Below are 27,735 nucleotides of genomic sequence, written 5' to 3'. Positions count from 1 at the left end.
ACCTAAAACATAATTTGTTGCCCCTTAGCAAGAGAGTTACAGGAAATAGGATTCTCTAAAGCAACCCTGCAAGCATCTGAAAAAGTATTTACTTACGTTACAATGATGGGAGCTTGCCATTTGTCAAAGAGAGTTATGGGCTGATCTTGTAACCTAGAAGACTGGTATGTGATTAGATTTTGTTGCTGTATCCATGAGGGGGGACAGATGCTCGGCTAGTGGCCACACCAAGGTCTTCATCAAAGCCTCTGGAGCCAGGCTGAGTTACACCAGCTGACACATCTGCCACATATTTAAGCTACTACAGCGGTCAGGAAGATTTTCAGCTGTAAAATCTTGCTGCTCCCAGCCTCAGTAGCCTGTTTGATTATATTGCTTTGAATGCACCCAAGAACAGTTTGAAGAAAGGAATTTCTGACACCGCTTCATCTTTCTATAACATCTGTGTTGTTCGTGAAGGTGAGCAGGGATCACACTGACCCAGCTTTCCCATATCAAGTGCGTCTCTACTTAATTGGTTTCAGTAAGGATTTGCAGCTAGTCTTGTATACATTAAATGCATGCTACAGTTTCTTGCTATGTTTTGGAAACGGGAACATGTCTTCTGCTATAAATTAGTGGGGCTACAGTAATCGCTTGCGATACTAGATGTAGGAATTTGATCATGAGTCACACTATAGCTGACAGCTGGGCTCTGCTTGCCTGGCTGGCAGGACTTGAGTTGTTGAAGACTTCTGCAATAAGAAAGTTTTAAGAAGATTTCTAACTTGTCATGGGCTCTGAACTCATTGTACAGCTCCTATTTGTTCTGCCTACATGAACTGATTTATTTATTTATTTATTTTTGCCTCAGAAACGGAGAGAGGAAGGGATTCAATGTAAGGATCAAATTGTTCCTTTCTCATTCAACATAGAATTTTGCATATGAGTAAAAATCTTGTCATTTTCTCATCCAGATTTGCTTGTTCTAAATGAGGTCTTTGGCTGATCATGGCATTTATTGGCACAGAGGGAAGTTATATGTACTGAGAGAATCTAAAGGAAGAAGTGTCATGCACACATATTAGTGCATTATCTGCAGGGCTTTAAGAAACTGCTAGGGTTTTGCTAGCATGTGGAAAAAAAAAAAAAAAAGACAAAGACAAGACCAGAAAATTGAGAAACTGGGTCATCTGGATTCATTTGCTGCATTTCTTTCCAGCTGGGCTTTTGTTGCTGCTCAGACTGACATATCTGAGCTCACATTGTAGTCACCAGGATTGTGCAGCATCCTACGTGCCTGCTGTCCTTCCCTCCTACACTCATCTTGTTTATTCTCCAGGGTGTCTGGAGGGCCCAGATCAAGGTCAGAGTGGTGCTGCAGCTGACTGTGAGCTTGCTTACGAGCAGCAAGAGGCTGCCTCTGCCTCAGTGAGGGTACCTGCTAGGTACAAAAGGCACAGGGACATGGGGGGACTTATAGAATGTCATGCAGCATATTTATCACAGAGAGGAGAACATCCAGCTGTGGTCTCCCAGCGCTGTGCCCACCTCCCTGCAGTGTTCTGCCTCTCTCCTTATTTTTCACACAACAGTCTCTCCAGTCTAGACTGCTTTTCTCCCTCTTCCCAAAAACCCTCCTGAAAAATCTGCCAGAACTTCTTTGGGGCAAATGCCAATTTGGTGGCTGTGTTTAAATTTGGTGTAGTGATCAGAAAGGCTAAACTGTGAAGCTGAGATTATAAGCAAGAAGTACATTTCTTCTTTGCATAGTGTACTGAACAGAACCATTCTCTCTCTTATCACATGAATCTTTTTGTGTTGTTAACATACTTCTGTTTTCCTATACAAAATTTGTATTCTCTGCTGTGGTAAGGAAGTTTTGTTTGATCCTAAGTGCCCGATGAGTTTTCTCTCCTATAATCTGGATTCTTCAGGGAATGAGGCTACTATAGGTTGTGTGCATCTTTGTCTGTCCTTTCCCCAGTAACTTTTGACAAGAGGTATGGAGATCACTAAGGTTTTACTTTCCTATGAGTTGCGAACACAGCAAGGGCTCCTAGGGAAGCAGATTCTGTTAGCACCCTGCGCTAAGATGAGAGGCTAGGTCACAGGTTCACCCCCTAATGTGTCCTAGCTGCGGAAGCTTCTCAGCCTGGAGAAGAGAAGGCTCCAGGGAAACCTTATAGCAGCCTTCCAGTACCTGAAGGGGGCCTATAAGAAAGCTGGGGAGGGACCGTTAGCAAGGCCATGTAGCGATAGGATGAGGGGTGGTGGCTTTAAACTAGAGCAGGGTGGGTTTAGATTAGACATTAGGAAGAAGTTCCTTACAATGAGGGTAGTGAAACACTGGAACAGGTTGCCCAGAGAGGTGGTGGAGGCCCCATGCCTGGAGACATTCAAGGCCAGGCTTGATGGGGCTCTGAGCAATCTGATCTAGTTGAAGATGTCCCTGCTGACTGCAGGGGAGTCGGACTAGATGCCCTTTAAGGGTCCCTTCCAACCCAACACATTCTATGATTCTATTCTATGATTCTAAGTTTTGGTCAGAGCACCTGCCTTACTCAGCACCAGATAATCCAACTCTAAGACATGATTTATCCTTGCAGAATGATTTGTTGGCTGATTCAAGTGAATATTACAGGTATTCTTCCACTTGAGGTCTTCTGGAGAAGATACAGACCAACTGAGTGACAGATGATACACCTAGCTCAGCACATATTTTATGATCTTTTCTTTTAGGTGGAAAAACTGGCAAAGTACTTGGACCCAAATGATCTGGGAAGAATCAATTTTAAGGACTTCTGTCATGGAGTTTTCGCTATCAAAGGTATGTGCATATTTCTTAAAAATAATCTTCAGTTCCACTAATGCTTCTCTGGTTGCAGAAAATGTAATGATCAAAGACATCCTCCCTTTTGACTGTGGTTATTTGTAGTGACAGTAGGGCAACTCTGGGAACAGAGCCAGTATATTTTTCCTGTACGGGAATCTCACGTATCAATGGTGAGCGATGCTAGAGTTCCTACATCCACAGGTGCTTGTGTATTGGTTTACTGTTAATTTTTCAGAACAAATGTGAAGTGGTTTGAAGACAAATGTAGCAGAAGAAAGAGTACCTTTGTGGTTAGCAAGCAGTGCCAAAGTCTGATACTTCCAGGTTCTTATCTGGTTCTGCTGTTGATTTACCTAAGGAAGTTAAAGAGCCGTTGGGCTTTAGTTTCTCTACTAGGAAATTTAAGACTATTATACTCTTCTTGAGGTATCTGCAAGGTGCAATTAATTCATGTTTTCAAACTACTTGGGGACACATATTGGAATGAAAAGGGTTAATTACAGGTTGGCCATGCAAGCCCTGGAGACAGAGACCAGGTAAATCATCTCCTTTGCAAGGAAACAGAGTCCTTGACAGAAGACATAGGTGGTGGTATGCTTTATAGCTTAGCCAAAGGGCAACAAAGCAAACAGTGAAGAGAGACTTCAGTTGTTTTGCTGCTGATTATTTTTCTAGCTTGCCATAGCAAAATAATCCATCCTGTTCTTTTCCAGACACATAGTATGTCCTTAGTAAAGTGCCAGAGTGCTGTCACAGCCCAGAGGCTTTACTTCAGGGACAGGGTGAATGTCACGGCGATCGTAGTGTGATTCCAGAAGAAGCCTCTGGAGATTCTGCTACAAGGAGATTATTACGAAGCCATAATGATACAAGAACGTAACACCACAGCAATTTTAATTAAAGTTTACAGCAGCTGAGGACAGTGTATAATTATGTAAAATTACAGTGAGAAGCTGCTCTCAGTCCATGTTCATGGAGACACCTTCCAAGGTGACACTGATGTGTTTGAAGAGAAGACAACAGAAAACCCAGAAGGAAAGTTAATACATCAGCGTGTAGACACTAAAGTCTATACTCAAGGTTTTCCTTGTCCAGGAAATGCTGTAGCAAACTGGTTTTTGGGTTAAATAAGACACAAGATCTGTAAATAATCTGACAGTCCTCTATAATTCATCTTCTAAAGATGTGCACAAATGCACAAAGTATGATCAGGAAGGGATAGACTGACCCAGAAGACCATCTTGTCTGTAATAACTGTGCCCTTGTTCACAGTGGGCAGTACCCTCAGTGAAGGAGTGGGCAGCTACATTTCCTTTACTGTGAGGGACAGCGTCTGCATATTGACAGTTACCAGAGAGCGATGATGCCTTGGGAGTTTTCATCCTTGCTCACCTTGTGGGAACTGATTCACGTATTCATATCCTAAGGTCTAGTCCTAAAAAGATATGACTGAATCAAAGTCTCCGGAATACCTTGTACTCCAACTTCATGTATAGCTTAAAGCCCCTAGTGGAACATCTTATAGGTATGGTCCAAATCATATAGTCGATGGATATTAGTATGCATATGTGAACAGATACAGAGAAATCATCCATTTCTGCAGCATCACCTAGAGCTCTCTTAGCACATCATTAGCATTGTCAACAGTTACACAGTGTCAGTGCCAAGTGATTGCAGGAGCAGTTTCATCTATTTCTGGTAAGACCTTATTATGCGTTCTTTCACAGCATCTCTTCAGAAAACCTGGTTCTGTTGCTCACCTCACAGCATGGAAGTTTTATTGGTCTTTAGTTACCAGCCATACTTTTCTTAAAAATGAAATTGATCATATTAAAGTTCAGAAAGAGTGTATCTACCTTTCAGAATGGAAAGCCTCCACCATATTGTTACGTCTCCCTTTTCAGTGCAGCCACATCCTGAGGGTAGGGGCAGGCTTGTTATCAAACAAAAGCAATTTGTCTTGGCAGCAACAGATTTTAAATATGATTCTTTGACATCTCAGCCTATTGCAATTGCTTGGGGCAATCAGATTAATAGAGCAAAATGAGATCCTACTATAAATCCAGTGGGTTTTTTTCAGTAATGGAGTATGAAACTGTGTTATTCTTAGCACTGGAAACCAAATGTTTAAATTCAAGCTTTACTATCCTAACGCCTTGCTGTATTTCTTATTTATGAGACTTCAAATTAATTTGTCTCATAGATGCTTGCCTTTTATAGTATGCTGAAGACATTTTTTGTTGCACAGAGGTGATATAGTGGTTTTATGGTACTTGCCTTGTTCAGTGCCTTGAATTTGTTTAAAGCATCTAGAACAACAGATTCAAATCTCAGTAGTAAAGAATTGACCTCTAATGACATTGATATGAGCATTTAAGATCTAGGCATGGATCTTAGTGAAAAGCTAAATGTTGGAACCTGAAAAAATCCCAAACATCGGAGTGTTCAGCGTCTGCTCTGTAATTGGTTGTAAGCAGCTCTCACTGCAAGGAGAAACCCCAAACCCTGGATCTAAAATCTGCAGCTTAGCCTCTCTCCTCCATAAACCAGGGCATTGTTCACTCTTGCATGGTACAAATGAAGTGTTGTGTTCCTTAACAAGTGGACATCAAGTCTTGCCTCCTCCTTAGTGCTTCTGAGCTTGATAAACTTCATAACTGTCGTGGTTTTGGCCAGATTAGCCGATCAGAACGACAGATGGCCCTTCCCCCCCTCTCTCCTCAGAGAGGAGAGGAAGAGATAAGGAGATTTATGAGTTTAGAAAAAGAACTAAACTACTTTAATGAAAATAATAATAAATAAGAAAATAGTAAATAATAATAGAATAATAAAAATTAAAGAGAACAAAAAAAGTATACAATATATACAAAACCGTATCCAGCTCCCAGGATGACGATCGCATCACCAGCAGACACAGAGAAAGTCCCAGACTGGAGTCAGTGACGGACAGGAGCTGAATTCCAGAACTAGAGTCAGGAGTGCTCGGATAAAGATCAAAGGCAGACGGACAGACAGGGCACTCCTCAGACGTTGTCCACTGAAGAAAAAAAGAGCCAGAGCCCCCTTGCCCCTTTGATCCCTCAGCTTTTTATACTGAGTGTGATGCATATGGGATGGAATACCCTGTTGGTCAGTTTTGGGTCACCAGTCCCATCTGCTCCTCCCTGTGGGTGGGACCCCTCTACGCTTCTCTGCTTCCGACCCTCTAACTGGGCAAAATGGCAAAGTGAGCTGACCTTGGTCGTTATAGCAATAAGTCTAAACAAGAGCCTTTGTGCGTACTGTTCCTTGGTATAATCAGGTCTTATCACTCTGAGAGTGAACAGTGTTCACAATAGAAGAGGCCCGGCTAAAAAGTAAAATTACAAATCAGAAAATTGGTTCTGTTTTACCTCAAACCAAGACAATAATTTATGAGTCGTGTACCTCCACAGCAGCTGCTGGGACTGTCAGGTGTAAAAGACGATTAGTCTTCTTCAGTTGCAGAGTAGCAGGAACTGGGGAAGGGCATGCTGAGGAGCCTCACTAACATCAGGGACCTTTGGAAGTGACGGAGAGGACTTTTTCAAGTAGAGGTATCTATGCTAGAGGGGAGAAGTATGTTGGAGGAACTCACTCCCACTGTGTCTCTGGGGTGGAATACTGGACAGGCAGGGTGCTTCCTATTTATGGAAAGCTTTGCTTCTTTTTGCTGGTCTTCTGTGGATTAAAGGACTTTGCCTCAGCATCTGTGCTGAGCCCCCGCTGTCTAGGCTGCTTTCCCCACGCAATAAGGCTCTGCCAGGGACAGCCTTGCCATCAAATTTAAAGCTGTGAAGCAATTTCGTTGGAATGCCAGAATATGAAGGTTTTACTTCTGCTGAAGCTGCCCTCTATATCTGCTCACTGTGTGGCTTTATTTCTAATAACTGCATCAGTCTAGAGAGCAATTGCCATGAAATAACACCTGTAGCCTCTTACTTAGCAGCTGTGTCAAAGCCAGTATAGTCTAAGAAGTGGCACTGCCTGGAGACTTCGAGAGCAGCCAGGACATCACTCAAAGGCTGAATTCCCATTGATTTCAGCAGGGTCAGCATGGGATCCATTACTGTTTGCTCAGTGGAGCCAATGACTATTTTTTCTGTACTGAATTTATTGTACTGATCCAATAAATATTTTCTGCCACTTGTAATAATACTTAAAGGCTTGAGTGGAACTGTTACTTCTAATGCGCTATGCGTGCTGGTAGGTTCCACAGTCACATGTGTTTGCAGGACCAGGCTCTTGGTGTGTTTAGCAGGCTCTAATTAAGTCTGACCTGTTCCTTCTATTTTAAGATTTCTGTTGTCTTTCCAATAGTCTCTCTGCTTTGATATTTCACTTCAAAAAACCCAAACCCTGAGAGATAAAGGGTGAGCTCCCCCTGCTGACCTTGGTGGTGTAGCTCACAAAGATGAGAGGGTACGGCATGAATACAAATTAATGCATAATTAAAAGATAAAGGCAAATGTATTCTGACTTTATAGCTTATTTTAACCATGAAAACAACACTGACCACTGTGTACTAATTGGAGGGTAGTGGCTTTCATAATGAGAGAGACTGAGCCACGTTAGCACAGAGCATTTCTGCAATAATGAATCTTTGTGCTTTAGCAGAATCACTGTTTTTTTCATATGAAATCGTACAGCCTGTTTTTCTCCTGGAGCAAGAGAGTCTTTTCCTTGTATTGTAGAAGTTTTAAGGATGTTTAAGTTATGCTCTGTTACGACATTTGGAAATGGAGAGTTGTAGGAGCTCCTTCATATTCATTAACAGTGTGGAAGAAGCAGAGTTGTGAATTTATATGCTTCCCCGCCTGCAGCAATAGCAACCTTTGAATCTTCAAAATAGTAACACAGGCCATTATATGCCTTCAAAAACCCATCTCTGTGCTTCCCTGGATCTTTAGGCATCTAATTACTGCAGTTGGTTGGAAAGCTTCTAGAAGCAGTCTTTATGTGAGCAGATAAAAGTTAAAAAGTTGATATGTTTCTGCATGAGTTCCTAGCAATTTTGATGAAAATTCCACGAACGCAGATGTGCCCAAAGCTTTAAAGAAATGTTCAAAAAGGGAAGTTGATTCTTCTGGTAGTTCAGACTGTGACAGGTTACCTGGACTGTGAAAGAATATGAAAATAATATAGTATAAAATTCAGTGGGTTTTTTCCAAAACAAAGCTTTCCAAAGCAGAATATTTATGGCCTTCTGTTTCACTGGAGATTTTTTTTAGTTTGCTTTTATAGTTTGATTCAGAGCCTCCAAACAAATATATTTCTCACAAAACCAGTGCTGAGTTGTGACTATCTCTTTTCATTAACTTTAAAATGTAATTTGCAGTCCCATAGCTGAGAATAGTACTGTACCAGCTTTGCCCTGAAGATCCAGCATGGAATAGGAGATGGATATGTTGCAGTCATGTAAAAGGGGTTTATCTTTATTTGCCAGACACCGGTATTTGTTATATACACCGATACCTAAGACCGGGACAACTGCACTAGCACAGGAATTTCAGTAAGCACTGCAGAAAACCTCAAAGTCTTGATGAATCCATTTAGGCTGGTAGCTATAGATCTCAGACTTCACAGTATGCCATAACTGGAGATGATCTGATGAATTTATCTATTCTTTTAAGAAAACTTACTGACAAGAGCAGTACTTGTGGTAGCTCCAAGGAGAAGGACTGTCACGTAAATGTGAAGAGCTGAGCTCTCCTGGTGTAAAATACGCTATAGCTGTTTAATGAACTGAAGTCTGTTACTCTTAAAGGTGCTTCAGAGTTTTCTAAGACTCAACTAGATTTCACTAAATACAGCCTGAAACCATAAATTAGTCTAATATACCATTAAAGATCCAAGGGTAGATAAAGTAAAAAGCTATTGCTCTTAGCAAAAATGCCAGGAACCAACTACACTCAATTAGGTAACCAGATTTGATTTCCTATAGTATTAAAATTGCTTAATTGCCTGTGAAAATTGCCTGATGCAGTATGGGTTAAATCTCCTTCTTGGAGCATTTGCAGGAAAGGGGTTTGCTACAATTGTGTTTATTTGTGTCCAGAATGTCTGTTTGCAAATTGAGGGTTTGTTAGGGTGTTAAAACCAAATTTTTTAAAATGAAACTGAAGGTAAATTTGTAAAATTATCTCGTAAGAGAAGTAATGTCTGGCATCCTGAGCGAACTGAAAAAGTTAAAGGTTCATGTCTTCCCCTTCAGTGACTTGTAAAACACTTTTATTGTCATTGCTTGGGACTAAAGGTGATGCGGTCCTGCCTCTGGACAGCCAGCACTGTGTTTTGAGAGTTTATTAGTTTATTCTTATCCAGGTGTTTTCTAGAAAGGAAAAATCTTAGCTGTCTGTTTTTACAGAGAAAGGATAAATGACCTAGTGGTTTCGGTGCTACTTAGAATTCTTGTTCTGCAGCCGATTTCTTCTGACCAGGGACAGGTCACTTGCCATTTGACTTCACTTTGCCCTGCAAAGTACAAATAATTCCAAGCTCATATGCTACGCCCTAACTCAGTTCTGGACAAATGAACTTTGTTTGCTTGTGCTTTTTTAGTATTAGGATAAATAGTTTTTAAGTCAGCAAATTTTGACAGACCAGACTAGAGATTGACTCAGTGCTTTGTTAAACAAGAACTGATGCACGCCTGTGTGTCAAACAGTCTTCTGAGTGGCACAGAGAAGCTGCCTCTGTGCTGCTCATCAGGTGTCTTTAGCCAGAGAAGAAAATTCAACAGCTTCTTGCTACTCTCATGTTGTGATCTGATAGTTAAGTTATTTCTCCAGGTACGAGATTGTTTCTAATATGTGTCACCCTGCACAGTGATTCATATAATCCACAGCCCTTTCGCAGTGTAACTCCAAAGAGGGCGTCCTTTTGTGAAGCTGCAGCAGTAAATATGCAAGGACTTGAAACTATTCCTGGGTTAGCTCTTTGCCTCTGTCTCTTGCCTCACTACAATTGCAGTGCAGCTAAGTCTCCTTGCCAAGTGCTGCCCAAAAAAGTAGATGAGGAAATTTTCCCAACCATAGCAAGGGATAGAGAACATCGAGCACATTAATATCTTATGATAGAAGTAGACATCCAAATGAAATAGCTCTAATCAGCCATGTAAGTGCCTTTCAGTTTTACCATTTCCTGGAAAATGAAGTTACAGCAATAATGGGATGTCTTAGTGCAGGATGTCCTTAAAGTAGCCAGGAGATATTCCTTTGCTTATTTGCAATGGGTTTTTTACGGACAGATTCTAGCCTTGGGTGCATACTGCTGCACAGCTTGAAATATCCATCGTGGCAGTTCTGCAAGCCTAGGCAAGCATGTTTCTTCTCAAGAGTGGTACTGGTAGCAGAGCGCACCATGTGTGCCAGGCTAGACTGCTCCTTGTACAAATTGTTGTCCAGTACCTTAATATGTCCATATTGATTGAGATTTGCCAGAGTAAACCTTGATTTTTCATTGTTTTCTGTCTGGACTGTGACACACTAATTTAGCTCACTGGCATTTCACAGGCTGCAAGCCAAAATATATTATGGTAATAAGAAGACATATCCACAGCATTTGAGACACTCCAGCCTCCCCTCTTTATATTATGTCCCTTCTGTAAACCTCTCAGAGTACTTGGAAAATTCAAATTATCATTTAGATAAGGGGAGTGAAAGGTGAGATATATTAGCACGGTTGCAGAAAAATACCAAGAAAGCTGATGCATTTCCCAACAGTGTGCCAAACCTGTTGATAAGGGGTAATCCTGGTGATAAGGGGTAGCCCAAAGAAAAGACCGGCACCACAGTCCTCTGCAGTTAGAAGACTCTGATTTGTGTCTTCACAGGGAAAAAGAGCAACAGAGAATTTATTCTTCAAACGCAGTTCTTAACAAGAATAAAACAGTAGCACAATCCTAAGATTCTTGAAGCCAGTGGCCACCTTTCCATTGACTTGATGGATGTTGGAACAGATTCAGATGTCTGCAAGGTAGCAATGATGTGTTTTAGTAATCTCAGGGGAAGACGCACTGGCTCATGCCAAGCCTGCAAATCTCAGCATTTCCTTCTCTTCTTCCCTTTTTTATGGAGTGTAATAACATGCAAATCTTCCCCACGGGATGACAAGATCCAAGCTGTCATGCCAGCTCGCATGCCAAGCATACCTCTCCCACAGGGAGCACTGGTTGCTGCACACTCAGACATCTTCCCACCAAAAAGTCACCTTTGCAGAAGGAGATAGTCCTAGATAAACCTACACCCAAGCCTGTCAGTGCCAATGGAAACTTGGTCTGTGACTTCAATAAAAGCAATATTTGGCTTTGTTTGCCATTTTAAGTTATGCAGCTAGGTAAACAAATTGGATTAAATGCCTGGTGATGTTCTGGAAATGGATCAAATGTTCGATTAGCTTCTGTGGTTCTGGATCAGGACTGTGCCAGATAGCTCTAATGAAGAAGTGGTGAGGGCCGCCCCAAGTAGGTTAGGTACAAAGGAGACAATGCTTTTCTCCCCAGTGTTTTTACTGAATAAAGTATAGGCTTGAATTTAAATGGCCAAAGGCTATCGTGAAGGGGTCTGCTTTGATGAACAAGGAAAAGGAAAGAATGTGATCAGGACTAATCTTAGGTAAGAACTGAACAGCAAAGAGGGGACACATAACATGTTGCAGCTAAACTCTAGATTTGAGACCCTGGAGATCTGGGAGCTATTTGTGACTCTAGCTCTAACAGACCAGCCTGGCTGGCATTTTGAAAGGAGGTAAAGCAGAAAGGTTTCTGACTCCCCTTGTTTTGGGCAGTTAAAACCTTCTTTGAAGACCTATAGCATTTGTGACTTTTCCCCACCAAAGAAAAATGTTGGGGGAGGTGATAACTTCTCACCTAACAGGCTTAAATGAAGATTGACTGCTTAGAGGTCTTTAGCTAGAAGCACTGTTGTTAGTACAACTGAATTAGGAAAGTAATGCTTGAAATTATGGCTGCAGATATTGTTGGGAATTTTTAGAACTGTGTAAACATGTCTCCTTCATTACACTCATCTACATCCATTACTGTATAGTACTTGGCATTTATTTTCTTTTTTGCTGGAGATAACTCAATGAGTAGGTGCTCCATATCATACATGTAAAGACTCTCACAGTGGGTGCTGGCACAAGGCAGTTTCATGAGTAATAAACTTTGGTTATTAATGTCAAAAGGTACAAACAGTAAATTGAAGTCTCCTCTGTAAAAGGACTAGAGAATAACCTCAGTCAAGCACAGGCTGACACAATGATAAAACCAAGAGAAAGAAAAGGATCATGGCTGGGTGGAAAATATGAGAGTCACAGGCAGAGCAAGATGCCCTCTTTAGGCAAAGACGTTTAACATCTTGCCTCTATCAGCCAGTAAAATATTTTTTTGGATTGTTACTCCCAGGTGAGCTCCTCTTTGGGAAGTGACCAACTTCTCCAGCAAAGTGAAAAGTGCATAGAAGTGTGCAATTAATAGCTAATTTTTTTTTCTGTTCTGTGCCACTTGAGAATCTTACTTTGCTGCAGAAGATGGAAAAGGGAAGAAAAGTCCTGCTGGCTGTTGTCCATGTGACACTCCTGAGATATTAATGGCTGCTTCATTCACCATGCGCTGCCTCTGACACGTGCCTGTGTGTGGGAGACAGGGACAGCGCATTGATCCCCCCTATTAGGCTTCCTCCATCTGGTCACCTTTTCTGTTCTTTTAAGTACTCCTTTCCTTTGTAAGGGACTCCCCTCCATTACTGTAAGGTATTTTCACCCCTGCAGATGTTATTCCTCTATTTTAAAAACAATACAGAAGATCAGTTAACAGTATAAACCTGTGCAGTTCACACTTCCTTACATTACTGTGTTTCTTCTGGCTCACCTGCCTCATGAATGGGTCCCGGTGTGTAATGTCACAGCCAGTTCTTTTGCATTAGTGATGGGACAGAAGAGAGAAATACTGCTGGATAATTGCAGCTTCCAAGTAGGACAGTGTACAGCACATGCTGAGAAGGTTTCACACAGTTTAGGCCCAAGGCTGTAAACTGGTTATTCTAAAATAACCTGACCTGACATTACTGCCTTCTGCAGCTCAACAGAATCAAGTGCGGTCATTGGTAATTAATGGGGAATGAGGCATTTGGTGATTTCAGTGTTTCTATATTTGTCTCAGGTTTTCAGATGAGAGAAGGACTGAGGGAAACACAGAAATTTATTTTTTTGAGCTGTTAATGTGGTTGTTAACAAAAGCAAACACAGAAGCTGAAGATCTCCAGTTGCAGTGCATAGATATTTGCTTGACAAACACTGCATGCTCTGGGACAGAGCTCTTTTTGAAGGGGAATTTGTGACTTTTAGGTATTGCCCCTTTTTCACTTAGGCCAGAGGAGATCAGAAGCAGCTCCATGGACACTAATGGGCAATAGGCACTGGCTCATGCCAAGCCTGCAAATCCAGTGTTTGACTGCAGAGGTTTGGGTTGGTCAGGGGTGGGTTTCTATCCCGCAGGACGGTTTGCCAAGCAATGTTCAGCTTCCGTTTTCATTGCAGTGGAGTGTATCTGTGCTCAGAGCCAGCATTAGTGTAAATGCATTTATTTAAGTGTCATGTGCTGAATATGTGCTGTGCAGAACTCTAAAGGCAGAGCTTTGTTACAGCTATTTAAACATATTCCAGAGCTAGCTTTCAAAGTTTTGTGCGTACATATTAGCTACAAACCTGTGCTTCTTCTTCCATTGTCCATGCAATTTCTGGGAAGATAAGCTTTCAGTCTGACCATTTGCTCTCATTTCTCTTTTCCAGGCTGTGAAGAGTTACTAAAAGATGTCCTGTCTCCTGAAAACTCTGGGCCTCGACACTACGAGCCACAGTATGTTGATTATTATTACCAGGTAAGAGAAGCACTAATTCTGTCTCATGTTAGTGTGCTGAGGAAGCCTCTGGAGTGATGTGTAGTCAGGTGGTTGTAAATGCTGCTGTTTTACTTGGCCTGTTGAGTCGTCCTTCGTAGGTTCATGACTGTTAGCAAGCCTTCCATACTGGTTTAAGCTGCATTTAACACAGGGTGGCTGTCAGCTGGTATGAGAGTATTTAAGATTTGGATAGCATCCCTCTTACAAGCCTCAGTATTTGCTTGGCTGTGAAGGGAGACATCGTGTACAAGCTCGCAGGCACCACACAAGTGGAAAACACTGATTTTTATCTAATTGAATCAGTCAAACTTTGTAGGTGAACAAATCCTCAGAGACCTTCTGCAGATAATAAACAGGGACTCAACAGCTGTCGGGAAGCAGAAACAATACACCTTTGGTAACCTTGATATTATTTTGGCTGGTGGGTATAGAATATTTTCAAACCATTAAAGGTCTTCATCTGTATCCTTAATTTGACAGTGTCTATACAGTCTAACAAGGTCTACTTGTTTCTCCTTCATTTTGCTTTGGTTTCAATCACCTCCACCCATTTAAAGTCTTAAGATTAAAGGTACAGTTAGCATTGTACCTTCAGATAAGGATTGCATGCCAATGATGTTATGAGACTGCAAGTGATCCTGAAATCAGTAGGGAAAGCATTTTACCTTCCGAGGTGATGAAGTGTGAGAACAATTCTCACATACTGAGGAAAGACACGTGATAAGCATGCTGGTGTTACAACACTTCATGGTGTTACACAAAATGGTGTCCACTGTTCATACAGAAAGTGTAGAGACATTTCCTTTACCTCAGTGCAGATGTCTGTCACAAGATGGAAGAAGCCCTCCATGACTGCAAACAGGAGGGCAGAATTTGGTCATAAACTTTCTTAATAAGGAAGACTTGTCTGGATTTATTGGCTCTTTTTGCTTGGAGAAAACGACAGGCTGGTTTTAGTATCTGAGCTGTGGCAGGCTGACACCACCACCACTCTGCTTGTTTCTAAAATGCTATTTTTTTGTAACTGATGACACAGATACCCACCATGCTGTTGCTTGGTTACCTTAATAGATATCATAAACCAAGCTCCCTGTTTTGCAATAGATGATAGAGGCTATAAAATGGAAAGCAGGCTCTCTGGAAACACTAGATGTTCCCCTATTGCTATGCAGACATTGCAGGCTGGTTCTGACGTTCTTTGAAGGCAGGCAGCATGGGCGTTGGGTCTTTATTCCTCAGGGATTTCACATCTGCCGTCACCCAAAAATGTGCTGTGGAGAGCGCGTGAGATGGCTGCAAACTGTACCACTCCTGCCACCTATCCACCAGGATGGCCTGAGGGTGGGAGCTGCAGTTGCTAATCCTGATAGCGGCCGATGACTTTCCTGTTTGAGTTCTAGATTTGTGCCTCTGGGAGAGAAAGGGGTCAGAGGTTGACCCTTCCTGTTCAGAAAGAGTTGATCTGGCAGTGCTGCGTTGGAAGCCTTGCTGATCACTCCTGGATAGGGCTGCTGATGTCCACCAGCCATCCTGTATGGTCCCTGCAACGGTCAGCACCATTGCATTTGGGTCCAGCCACTGTGTTTGCCCACTTTAATTGGGCCAATGCAGTTTTTGTGCAGCCTCTGAGCAGAATCAGGTTCTTCCCCCCCTGCCCACAGGGCAGATCGGCTGTCGTGGTAAGGAGAGGACAGGAAACAGTGCACGTTGTTGTACACCCCATGCTTATCCCACAGCTCCTCTGCACAGCTGCCCTCCAGAGGGGATCGTTTCATCTACAATCTCCAGGTCTTTCAGATGCAATTTAGAAACTGTTCGCTAGATGTCAGTTAAAGACTGGGAAATGTCTGTGAACAGGTTCTGTACTTGCTTTAAGGATCCTCTACTATAGCAGAAGGTTAGAGTTTTAAATCTGATGAAACACAGGAGAACGGAGGCCCAGGTGTATTTGAGGTTATCACCATTGATGAGATTTGTTCCCAAGGAAGCACATACTGAAACCATATGAGCTCTCCTTGCGTCTCCCAGACCATACTGAGTGTGAATTCCTGGTGATGTAGGCAAGTTTATGGGCAGCTCCCAATGGCGCAAATGGTAGTTGCCTGTCTAATCTGATTTTCATCCCAGTATACCCTTTGCATTGTCTGTCTAATTCTCAGGTGCAATCAAATTCTCAAGCAGCAGAAGGATACATCTGCTGTGATGGCCCGAATAGATATTTTAAAAGGGAATGCATCTCTCTTATTCCGCTGAAGGGGTTGTACTTACACAGAGGCAGGTACTGAGCTGGTTCATTGTTATGCTGTCTCTGTATTCACTATGTGATTTAAGAGGAAAAGGAGATCTGTCCTTGGCACATGTTATTTCCCCTGCCCCCAGCTTTCACTTTTGCTACCCCTCTCATGCGCCCACTCCCTGTATTGTAGCTTTCCGTAGCCCTGAGGCAGAAACCTAAAGAGGTGGAGGTAATGCCAAAAAGTGGGATGAAGTGTAAGGAGCCACAATAAGGTGCTGAACTCATCCAGCTGTTTATGTATCTCGAGTCAAATGGGGAAGAAGAAATTGCCAAGCCTCCAGCCTTTAATTGCAACCAACTGGAGGCAATGAATTTAAATTGATACATAAAATCCCCTGATACCAGGAGCTTGGGATATTTCATTTGACATTTTCTAGTGGTCTGCTTTCACTTTTTTTTTTTCTTCCTTCAGTGTAAACAAGCATGAAAGCTGACAAGCTTTTAATGTATCAAAACTTTGTCCAAAAAGGAGAAAAAAAAATACTATTGTATATGCAATTTAAAATGCAAAGACCATTCCATGGAAGGTTTATAATGGTCTATAATGAAAAGTTGTGTCAGTGATATTTCGGGTGAACTGAGAGCTCTTCCTTTGAGCTCAAGTCTGTTTAGGTGTGACATGCAGAAAGCAAAGAGCAGCGCACTGTTACTACAGGACTCTCAGATCAGTGGGAAATCTCCCACTGACTTCCATCAGCATTGACTCATGCTGCAGAGAGTATGTTAGCACATGCAGAGAAAGCTGGTCCAAAGAAACTTAGGAGGATGGGGTTGCAGTTAGGTGTTAGCAGTTGTAGAGCCTCTCAGCTCCGGGACCTACAAATAAACCTTTCCCCTCTGTGTATGAATTCAGAGTCTGTTGATTAGGTTAAGGTCTGTATTGTGCTCCATTTGAGGCACTGCTTCAGTCAAGTGCTCTTTATTAGTATAATTTCTGTCTCTTAGACCCTTTAGAGAGATAATAGAAACACTCAGAATTTGCCAGAAGCCAATTTATAGATCCTGAATGCCTTTCACGGTGTTTGCTGCTGTGGCCTCAACTCTTGTTTTGGCCCCAGTTTGAAGGGAGACAAAAGTCTCCCTAGTCCAGCGTGCAGGATTTGCTTTGTGGCAAGCATCTGGTAGCACTTCAGAGCCCTTGCATAGCCTTTTGGAGATGGTACCCAACAGAAAGTCCACAGCTGAAGTATGTGTATGAAAACCCAGACCCAGATTCAGCCAGCTTAAACTAAGCGAAGAGCCTGTGTCTAGTATTTCCGAATGGCTGGCTACGGGCCTTCCCGGGCACCTAGCCAGCAGGAGCGCTAGCCACAGGACTCAGAGGGAATTAGGCTGGCTGCATCTGCAGCTCCCTGGCTGAGATTTGCATTGCAGGCACTGAGCAGCAGTGACCTGGGTCTAGGTGCTCTTCTGTCTGAGCACCTAAGTTTGGGGAAATGGGAATCAGCAACAGGAGCTGGATTTTTCAGCTCTGCACCTGGTGCATTTTGGCTGTTCAGGTTTGAAGTGAGCCGGTGTCTAGATCAGCGGATAGATGACAGAAGAGGAGGTTGAATGACAGATCTCAGAGCCTCTCGCCACCAATTAGCAGGGTACCTATTTGAGTAGCTGCTTATAGAATCATAGGGTTGGAAGGGACCTCTGGAGATCATCTCGTCCCAACCCTCTGCCAGAGCGGGGTCATCTTAGAGCAGGTTGCACAGGAATGTGTCCAGGCAGGTTTTGAATGTCTCCAGAGATGGAGACTCCACCACCTCTCTGGGCAGCCCGTTCCAGTGCTCATGAAGGGTCAGACTATGTATTTTTACATGTGAGTAATTGCCTTTTAATCTGAAATCAATGCCAAATGCTGTACATGCAAACCCAGTGGAAAAGCATATTGTAAGATACAATAATATCAGGGTCCTTGTTTTAATCAAGGATATTTGTTTCTTATTAATTATCAGTGTATCGAGATGCTGATTTCCCTTTTTTTTGCTGTTGTCACCTATAAATAAGAGAGTGAATCTGCCTCTTAACAAGGTACAGGATGATTGCTGCATGTCAAAGAATGAGCTGCCGTTTCAGTCCTGTGTGTGTTCGCCTGCCTGCCAAGTGATTAATTACACTGTATGAACACCAGAAAAATTGTTGAAACATGACAAATAAATTGTGTTTGCCTCTGGGATGGAGCTGAGACTACTAACTGGTCTGCTGCTTTGAAAATATTTTCAGTAGCAATTAGGAGTCCCCCACTGGCTTCTGAAAAAAGTTTTTTCCCCACTAGCTGCTTGAGGATATCTGCTAACACCTGTGGCAGAACACAGGGGGCCTTTTGGCGCTGGGAAAAGACTGTGATCCAAATGGGTTTTTCATTAGGCTGTGGAAGAACATAGTAGTCTGAGACACAGCTGGACTGAGGAAAGGTGAAGGGCCATTTGCATAGGTCTCCTTTGTCAGCCTGCAATTGCAGTTATTATCTCAGGTTGTGCTGTCTCTTGCTATTTATTGAAAAGCAAAGCCCAGGAAAGCATTGAATATTTTATTGAACTCAAACTTGCAGTTCCTTTTTCTTGTTGTTCCCACGTTAAATAAACCTCTCCTTTTTTTCCGCTGAGGGCATCCCTTTCACCGGTTGCGGTAATGCTAGTTTCCTAGTGAACAAATCCCTCTGGGTCACTTCAGCAGAGAGGAGCAAGCAAAGACATGACATCTTACCTGAGCTCAAGAAACATCTGCCCTATCACTTCTAGTTTCCCAGAAGCCTGTTCTGCCCAGTTTGGGGTGGTGTCCACCACTAAGACATCGACAGTCACGTAATACTACTAACCTGATACCACGAGTTAATGCAGATCTTTACTTAAGCAAGCACCACGCATCCTTCAGAGCTTGACTGCTGATGTATTTTTATCTTTGGTGCAGACCTAGCAGGGCTGAGCCCCTAACAAAGTGTCTTCCCCCATAGCTTGCTCTGGGTCTGTGTAACCTTGCTGTACTGAGCTCACTCTTCCTTCTGGAAGCTGAAGCAAAGTTTGCGTGAAGGATGTCAGATCCAGTGGGGAAACTTTGGAGGGTCTGTAACCAGAATTTTTTGTATTTTTCACCTCATATATGCTGTGTTTTGAAGCAGTGGCTCCACCTTGACCATCAAGTCACCAGTGCTCTTGGGCAAAATGATTGACCTCATTTGTCAGGAGAGTTTTCTCAGTATTACTTTTCCTAACATTAAACCCAGGTGTTGCCTAACTGGTAACGCAAACTACATCTTTCCTCCTGCCTTCTGTGGTAGCATTGGCAGAGACACTCCTATCTTAGCAGAGGCAAAGCAGCTGAGGTGTTATTAAGTTGGAAATACTTTTCCAACCAAAGCAAAGAGAAAAAAACAGCCTACATGCTAAGGAGAAGCAATATTAAACACCACAAATTACAGCTTTCTTTTTTCTGTTTCTTATCAGCCTCCAGTTTTCTCCACCACCCACACTCTCTGTAATTCTTGGCTCCCATTGTTTTTTCAGCTTTGCAGATGCTCAGTGTCTGCCTCGCGTGTGAAGACTTCCCTCCCTGTGCTTGAGACTCTTGGGGTGTTTGTGCTACACAACCATCAGCACAGTGCATGTTTGCAAATTGTTTCCCTTACCGAGCTGCTGGTGGGCTCTTCTGTCCTGCTGTCGCCGTGGGACCTGTGCTGTGATTACGAGCAGCTCATCCTGATATCTTTCCTCGGGAAGCTGGGAGAGAGGCTGCATCTTCATTCCCATAGTAGTCAAAACCTGGGACACGCATGACCCCCAGTACTTCAACTGGAGAGTGTTCTGGCTTGCGCCTCTCCCTCAGGTTTGCCAAGGGAAACAGAAGGTTCCCTGGACTCCCTGGTCTAGTCTAGAAGTCTGTTTTATATTTGGTGCTCCTAAATCTGCCAGATTCTCTTTCCTCTCAGCTTTTGCTGCATCCGCTGGGAAATGAGTACGCTCAACATCTCTAGGGATCTCCTTTTGGGAGGCCCAGCCTAGGGCTTGATCCCAGCCCCTGCTGAAATCAGCAGAAAGAATTCTCAGACCCTGGCAGGAGTTAGGTCAGCACCCTGGCTTCTTCCTGAGGTAGCTGTTGCCTGAATCCCTTGCTGGAGAGGCAGGGAAGAAAAACTTGATAAAGTTTGATAAAGCACAGCCATGCAGTCACAGAGAGAAAAAAGTTCATGTTCCTACGCAGGACTAGGCAGGATTATACACAGGCAACACACTGTCTACACCAGTGAGAAGTTTATTGTAACCTCTAAGGGCAACACTCTCAGCAATTCGTTTTTTCCTATTTTTTTTTCCAAGCATCAGAAAGCAACATTAACTACAACTGCTGAGAAATCCCCAGTGAACGGTTACCAAGAGCAATGAAGAGCACAGCGTGCCCCCATTTGGGAGTAATTTACGTGGAAATTGCCTGCTTTCACCTGGCAATATTCTGAATTATATTTTTTTATGTTTGAGCATACATGCAAAAATAAATGTCCTTGGTACAAAACACCTGCATAAAAATAATCTACCTCTCTGGCTGCTCGAGCTGATTACAAAATGCTGCCCTGAAGAACGGCTGTACAGAGAATGAACAGTTTTGCACTCGGGGCAAGGTAGGCATCTTCCAACAAAATAAATGCTGATTCCTCCAAAAGCAGCCATAAAAGAGATTGAGGATTATTTTATAAAACACATATAACAGAATACAAAAGAAGTGAAACACTCTGGCCTAGTCAAAAAATATTTCTTCCCTTTCTCAAAATGTGTTTTGGATTTTCATTTGAGAAAAATCTGAGGTTTTGACCTTCTCAGCCTGAGCTGGGCCAAGAAAATATTTTGAAATCTAAGAGCTCCCAGGCTGGGGGAAATGTTTTCCCACCCAGTTCGTGCCACAACACCCCAGTAGATGGGCTTTGCTCCTTCCAAATGCAGTCCCACTGTCTGAGGCCAGCAGGAGACTGCCCAGGGCTGGGGGGTGACCTGATAGAGATGTTGCTTGAGTTTCCGTAGCCCTCAGAAGAGAGTATTGCAGTGCAGTAGCATTTATTCAGATAGTGCCATCTTTTGGGGGTTGGGAAGCTGGGCTGAATTTGTGTATGTCAGTGTTTTTGCCCAAATTCTGCCAGTTAGCTGGTTTATATTTTAAGCACCTGCTCTTGCAGGTGAACCACTGGCCTCCTGTAATAGAAGCTTAAATCAACAGGGGACCAAACATTATTCACTTCCCACATGCACTTGTCTGGATCAAAATTTACCATTTCTTAGGGATATTTGGCTGGGTTGTTCGAAACAGGTGTAAGTGTGACTGCCCGGTTCAGCCATCCTTGCTGTCATTTGGCGATGGAGATGAAGTTCCAACCGTCCTGTCCTTCTAGGCATCCGTAGGAAAGTCGCCCTGTGCACTTGTATTTGCTGTTATCTATGACTCTGTTTTGAGTATTTATTTCTGTTCTGTGGCCCAGGTAGGGTTTTGTATAGCATTCAGAAACTTTACCATTTGAAAGCCTGTCACTCATCCCTGTGACAGAACCTCTGTTTAATAGGCATTTTCTGTCTCATCCCTATTCTTTCTTTCTGAGGCATTATCTTCAAGCTTTTAATCTGCTGGTTTTCTGACTAAGCACAGTTTTGGGGGTGGTTTTTCTGGAATTGTCGGTTGCCATGGCAAAATATTCCTCCCATCCTTGTATCTCCATGGATAAACCAGTTTAAGCTGTGGCTCTGTCTTTGGGTAGAGGCTTTGAAATGACTGAAAGCTAAAAGTTGGTCTTTTTCTATCAAGGAAGTCACACCGCTATTGATTTAAGCCTTCAGGTAAGTATGGCTTTGTGGTTTAGTCCTTTTTTGCCTTTTGTTTGCTGTACTGAAAATCTGTCCACTTTAATTTGTCATGTGTCTTGAATACAGCATTATTACCAACCTAAGCAAAAGAAATATTATGACCGCACTCACTGTGTCCTCTTCTCACATGAAAGAAATACAGCTGCTTGGTCAGAGGGTGGTGAATAAGTCTGGACTCCGATATACGGTCTTTGGGGAATCTGCAATAAAAGTAGCCACGTAAGAGGCAGTGCATGTAGCGTTTCGTGGGTTTCTTGACGCTTTTGTGAGAAGATGAGATGTCTTTGTCCTCCAGTTCATAAACTTGAAACTTTTTCTTTCTTTGTTTGTTTTTAATTTTTTATTTCCTATTGTGCTTCTCATCTTTTCTCCTCACTGCTCGGGGAAATTTATGCTGCATTTATGGAAGATTTTGGGACATAGTGTGTTCTTCTTGGGATATTTTCAGTAGTAAGGCTGCGAAATTGAAATATAGGAAATTTTTTTGGAGTAAAAAAGTGTTGATTTAACTAGGTTTATCCTTTTTTGTTTGTTTGTTTTGCTTCATCAGAAGAAAGTTCCGTGAAGACCTGTAAAAGCTGGTTGATAAAGCCAAGATTCCAGGTTATTATGAAACTGTAGAGAGAAAGTCAACCACAAAGAGATGTCCTAGCTAAACAAAACCAGCGAAATCCCTCATTGCACAAGCAAACGAAAAGGATTTGACTGCTTCTTTTCTACTTTCTAGCCTCTCTGATCAAACTGAGAGCAGTGTATTTTCTTTGGAGGCAGCTTCTCTCAATTTTCAAAACAAGAGCTGCACATACTGCTAGGAATTTTCCCACTTACATGAAAAATACCCTCCATAGGTGACGTCTTACAGGAATAATTTCTGTCATGCAGCTGCTGCTATCCTGCCCACAGTATTTTAGGGTTCAAATATGTGATTTCAGGAGCCTCAAGCATTGCCACCACAATGACCCATGCAGCCCATGAAATTGCCCGGTACTTTTCCTAGTTATGAAAGCTTTAGGATACCTTTCCCACTTCCTTACTCTTGCATTTCACACACAGACCTTGCAATTCCCACAGTCCCTGCAAAACTGCGTGGAATTTGGCCTACCCAAATTCGAGTGTCTTCCCCCACCAGGTTTGCCCAGCAGCGCTGAGAGCTGCCTCCCACCGTGGGAGACGACCGCAGCAAGGAGCCGCACGGCGGGGACTGCAGCACTGTCCTCTGTTGGAGTCTACAGAACTGTTTAAAATTAAACCATCGTACTCAGCTGGGCCCACAGAGCTAAAAATTAGATCTTGATTATCTTGTCTATTTTTAGAAGCTGGAGAAGAATCAAAACGTGATTTATTTATTTTTTTTACATGCTGCAGTGGAGAAAATCTGTGTGGAGGCAGGCTTTTCCAGTCCTGTCACACATCTGGGCTGCAATAAGCAATTTGTAACTGATCGGGAAGAAAAAGTAGGCCAGCCTACAAAAGAGTATCTAGGAATTACTCCTGAGGGATTTGTGCTACACTGCCTCCAGCAGCTGAAATAACAGCATGAAATTGCGATTAAAAATTAAAAAGAGATATGGGCTATTTGACCTTCTTTTAATCAGGGACACAGAGGCCCTGTCTAGAATAAGGATGCGGAGAAATGCAGCTTCTGTTGAGCAACTGCATGCCAAGAAGAGGCTGCTGAAGCCCATCCCAAGCTGCGTGGAACAGAGAGGTCATTTCTTTCCATTCGACATGGTCCCTGCAGAGCCTGGACCAGTTCTGGAGCTTTGTGTCCACTGGTGGGACAGTGCCAGCAGGTACGGGGACTGCCGCCTGCCAGGCAGGACTTAGAGTGAAACAATCCTTGCTCCAAGAGCTACGGTCTAAACAGATGAGAAATAGGAAAGAAACTGACAACTGTTACATTTTCTAAGTTTACAGAAATCCAGGCAAGATTAATTAGGCCCCTGAGAGGCCTTGTTAATTAGGAATTTTGCTATTTGGCTCACCTTTTTACCCAGACTGTTATTGTGATTACGCAGTTGACTGTAGTATCAGTTGGCCATGAGATAGAGTAGCCTGTTTAGGCGGATATGTACGCTGGTTCTTAGCTTTGTTTTGGTACTTGGCATTATGATAAGTTACCAGCAAGGTTCAGTTGGAATAATAATGTAACCATGGCAATGTTGATACAGCATTGACGCAAATGGTGATAAGCTTTTTGGGCTGATGGTGCAAAACTGGCAGCCTGGTCGCAAGCCGCCATGACTAGGAAGTGTTTGGAAAGGGAACACATAAAGTAGACATAGTAAGGTAAAAAAGGCATATCAAAAAGGGTTATTCCTTGGAGCTTTTCCCAGCCTGTGTAAATAGGACTGTGATAACAATTTGGCTTTGCAAGAGACTTTGGTTTGTTCTTAGCTGTGGAGCCTGAAAGTCTACAAGGAGACATCCCTAGTGTGAATCCTGTTCATTTGTTGCCTTTCTACATAAGTCTCTGGTCACTCGGCATGTTGTTTGGGGCAAAGGCTTTCTCAGTGTGTGTTTGCACAGCACCATGTAGAGCCAAAGCAGGATAATGAGGCGAGAAAGTTTGCAGGCTCTGCGCTCTTTCACAGATACACCCCAAATACATAGATCTGGTGTAAATATATTGTAGAGCTTTGTCCAGCCATTCTTACAGAATAATGCAATACTTAGATAAAATTTTGCCCATGGTAGTAATTTATTCATAACATCTCATTTAAAATGGAGGGAATTTTTCAACTTATACATGCTGAATATGCTACTACCTTCTTCCAGCAGCACAGGGGACATGTTTGGATTGTTGTGGTCACAGACAGAGCAATAAACAGAACCTCCAGTATTGTTATATATTCTCCACAAGAAGTTTCCTATAGCCATAACTGTTCTGCATTTATTACTGGCATATGTATGTTGAAAAAATTACTGCTGTCTGTTACTCCAAGGAGTTTTTGATTACTGTGTCCTTGAAGGCTAATGTCATTGAGGAAGATTTGTTGGGCTAACCAGGGCACGTGTCTTTTATCAGGAGATGGACCATATGGTTACAATGCCCTAAGGCACACTCATGGAAAAATCTAGAGCATGGAAGATGGGAACCTGTCCAGAACGGGGAGGGGTGTTTAGGAACCACTAAGAACTGTTGGTCAGATTCTTAGATGGTGAAAATCAACCTAAGAGCGTGAAAGAAGCAAGCCTATGTTCCTGCTGAGGTTTTTTTCCCCCGCCATGTAAGCTTTTAATACTGTTACAGTAGTAACTTTTTTCATATATATGCCTCCTTTCAACTCTTACAGCTTCACCTTCACCAGGGTCCTCTTCTGTCTTTCAGAGTTTCAGAACTTAAAATGGTTTGTCATACCTAGATCTTTAAAAAGAGCTCTCTGCCACAAATCTCTACGTTTTAGACTAGTGTATTTCTTGGGATCTTGGTTCTACTGGCTTCTTGTTGCACATCTCAGAATAGGCCAATTTCATCAGCTTTTTTTCCTGTAGGAATTTCTGCTGTTTGGCCTGCTGGCTTAAAATTGTGGCAGTGTTTTCAACTGAATTTTCTCTCAGTGCCTTGTACAAGAGAGCTCACATCACGAGTGATCTGAGACTGAAGGAAGAACTGATGTCCAGCTTTCCCTTCATCCATTCACAGTGCAGAATAACCTCTGAGCAGAGTGTGTGTGCAAAACCGAGCTGTGCGCACTGAGGAGTTGGGTGTGCAGGGACAACTTATCTGAAATGTATATGTAGAAGGATTGCAGTAAGAAATGATGGAAAAAGGGAGCAGGAAGTGAATTCTCAAAAACCAGAGGAAAGTAAATCTAAGGCCACAAAAAGGAAGTAAAAGGTTGGGAGATTAAGGGAGAACCAATTGGGAGAAGTCTGAACAGTGATTAGAATAACTTGTCTTCTTCACCCACTACTTTTGGAGAATTGGATGTTCTGCAAATGTTTATCTAGTATCCTCCAGTTATCCCAAAGGACTGCATGCACTGTACAGCGTCTAGGCCAAATCTGGAAATCCTAATTGAATTATAAGTATTTACTGGGGTTAAATTTCCATCAGTAAACTTGGAGGAGAAATTTAGTCTGATAAATATGGAGCTGGTGGCTAAAATGAAAAATAAGTGGTCCTTATTTTTCTGGCATTTTGTTGTTGTTTTGGTTTGTTTTTTCAATCCGTGCATGATAACAAAATAGAAACTGAGATGGTCAGAGATAATTTGCATCCTTTTTGTGATCAGCTTATCAGCAACAACCCAGAAATGTTAAATCCTGAGAATGCTGAGTCCCCTGTTCTGGAGTCTCTAGGCCTTGTCCAAGTGACATCAATCCTGCCTATAAAATAATGCAACTCTTTTGTGGGAGTGTGGGACGAGGCCTTTCCTGCCCGTGTGTCTGTGGAGTTGTATACGTGTTTTCAGAGCTCTGGATCCATGCATTTTCTACCTGCATGCTGTAGCTTTGGGTTTTTTTATCTCCAGAGTGCAGAGTGTGTCTATTGAAGAAAAGGCCCTGAGGATCTGGTTGGTATTCTCCCTCCCTTTTCAGCAGCACATTTGCTACATGCGTATGTGCTGCAAAAACCTGGGGCTCTAGACTGGTAACCAATGGACCCTCCAGCAGCATGGGATTTAGGCTTTAAGAGTTTGTGACATTCGTAGCTTAAACCAACAGTCTTTGCTTTGTTAAATTCTTGGCTTTTTAAATGAGCGGGCACAGATGTTTCCAAGGAAAGATTCGTGAGTTGCTATTAACCCTGTAGAAAAGTGAGGAGGGAGACCTAAATAATAAATGAAGTCAGTATTTCACTGCGTCTCTGAGATCTGATTTTTGTGGAAATGAGTAATGCACAGTATTTTGTGAAACTAATAGATAAATATTGCATTTCATAAATATTTGTTTGCCTCTGAACAACCATCCCTTTATGAATGACTCTTTGCAGGGTTTATCTAGCTGCAGGAGCTGCCACAGGTTCCTCATCTGGGAATCTGTCAGTTAAGAGAAAGAGTAAATCACTGGTTTTCTGTTTCTGCCTTATTTTGAAACTTCACTTAAAAATTTTCTGTTTGTCTCACTGCCAGATATTACAGGAGAATTATAAAAGGAAGTTTTTTGCAGTAATTCAGAGTTTTCACCTGTTGCCTAGTATGATTCCTTGCCTATAAAGAAACTTTGAGTAAGACTTCTCAGATTACTGCACCATGACAAAACTTTGCAATCAGGCAACATCCTGTGTCATGTCGTGGTACTCGAATCAAAGGGGAAAGAGTTTGTACTCAGATACGGCAGAAGATGCCCTGCCAAGAGTGACTGATATCCTGCTAGTCTACACAGAAAAGTTTCAGCAGTGAAATGTCCTGAATAACACTGACCCATGTGCTTCATGAAGCAAAATCCTAGGGCTGGGGAAAGCCCTGGAGCACTTTCTCTGCAGTTATTGAAGATTACTATTTTTTCCCAGTGAAAAAAACTGTCAGAAGTTTCCTGACTTAGAGCCAGGGCATTACGTGCTGTGCTGCTGAGTGACATGCTTTTCCTCCAGCTTGTATGCAGTCTCATTACATCAAAAACCTTTACAGGAAGAGACAGTCTCTCTTGATTGTATTTGTATACCGCTCGTCATGTGGGGCTCTTCCTTTGCCTTTCCCCTGGGAGGACAGGACCACTTCATTTTGGAAGGAAGAGATGGGAAAGGGAAGAAACCAGCACTATTAGGAATATATCAATATTTACTGTACCAAATGTTCATATTTTTTGACTTGGATACTTGCATTCTGTATAGACTCGCCTTTATGTGCAATGTCTTCTTTCTTATGAGGGAACCAATACTCGGGAGAGGAAGGACCCTTCTGAATCGTCTCCCAGGAGCTCACACTGCGT

The 27,735-nt window shown here is 42.6% G+C and overlaps 1 protein-coding gene across 3 annotated transcripts in view; it reads left to right on the top strand.

Moving 5' to 3' along the window:
• The window catches only part of RAB11FIP4 (RAB11 family interacting protein 4), a 125,057-nt gene that overhangs the window by 40,666 nt on the left and 56,656 nt on the right, over positions 1 to 27,735 (top strand). For 2 of the 3 annotated variants that reach the window (XM_063351847.1, XM_063351846.1), the window contains exons 2-3: positions 2,722 to 2,809; positions 13,625 to 13,713. In XM_063351847.1, the coding sequence (XP_063207917.1) occupies positions 2,722 to 2,809; positions 13,625 to 13,713 (177 nt within the window). Of the gene's footprint in view, positions 1 to 2,721; positions 2,810 to 13,624; positions 13,714 to 21,743; positions 21,832 to 27,735 lie in introns of those variants that run through there. The other variant, XM_063351852.1, reaches the window with a different exon arrangement.

This window comes from Chroicocephalus ridibundus, chromosome 14, assembly GCF_963924245.1.
Source record: "Chroicocephalus ridibundus chromosome 14, bChrRid1.1, whole genome shotgun sequence".
Taxonomy (NCBI): Eukaryota; Metazoa; Chordata; class Aves; order Charadriiformes; family Laridae; genus Chroicocephalus; species Chroicocephalus ridibundus.
The sequence above is the reverse complement of the archived record's forward strand: the minus strand, read 5'-3'. Positions and strand labels throughout refer to the sequence as shown.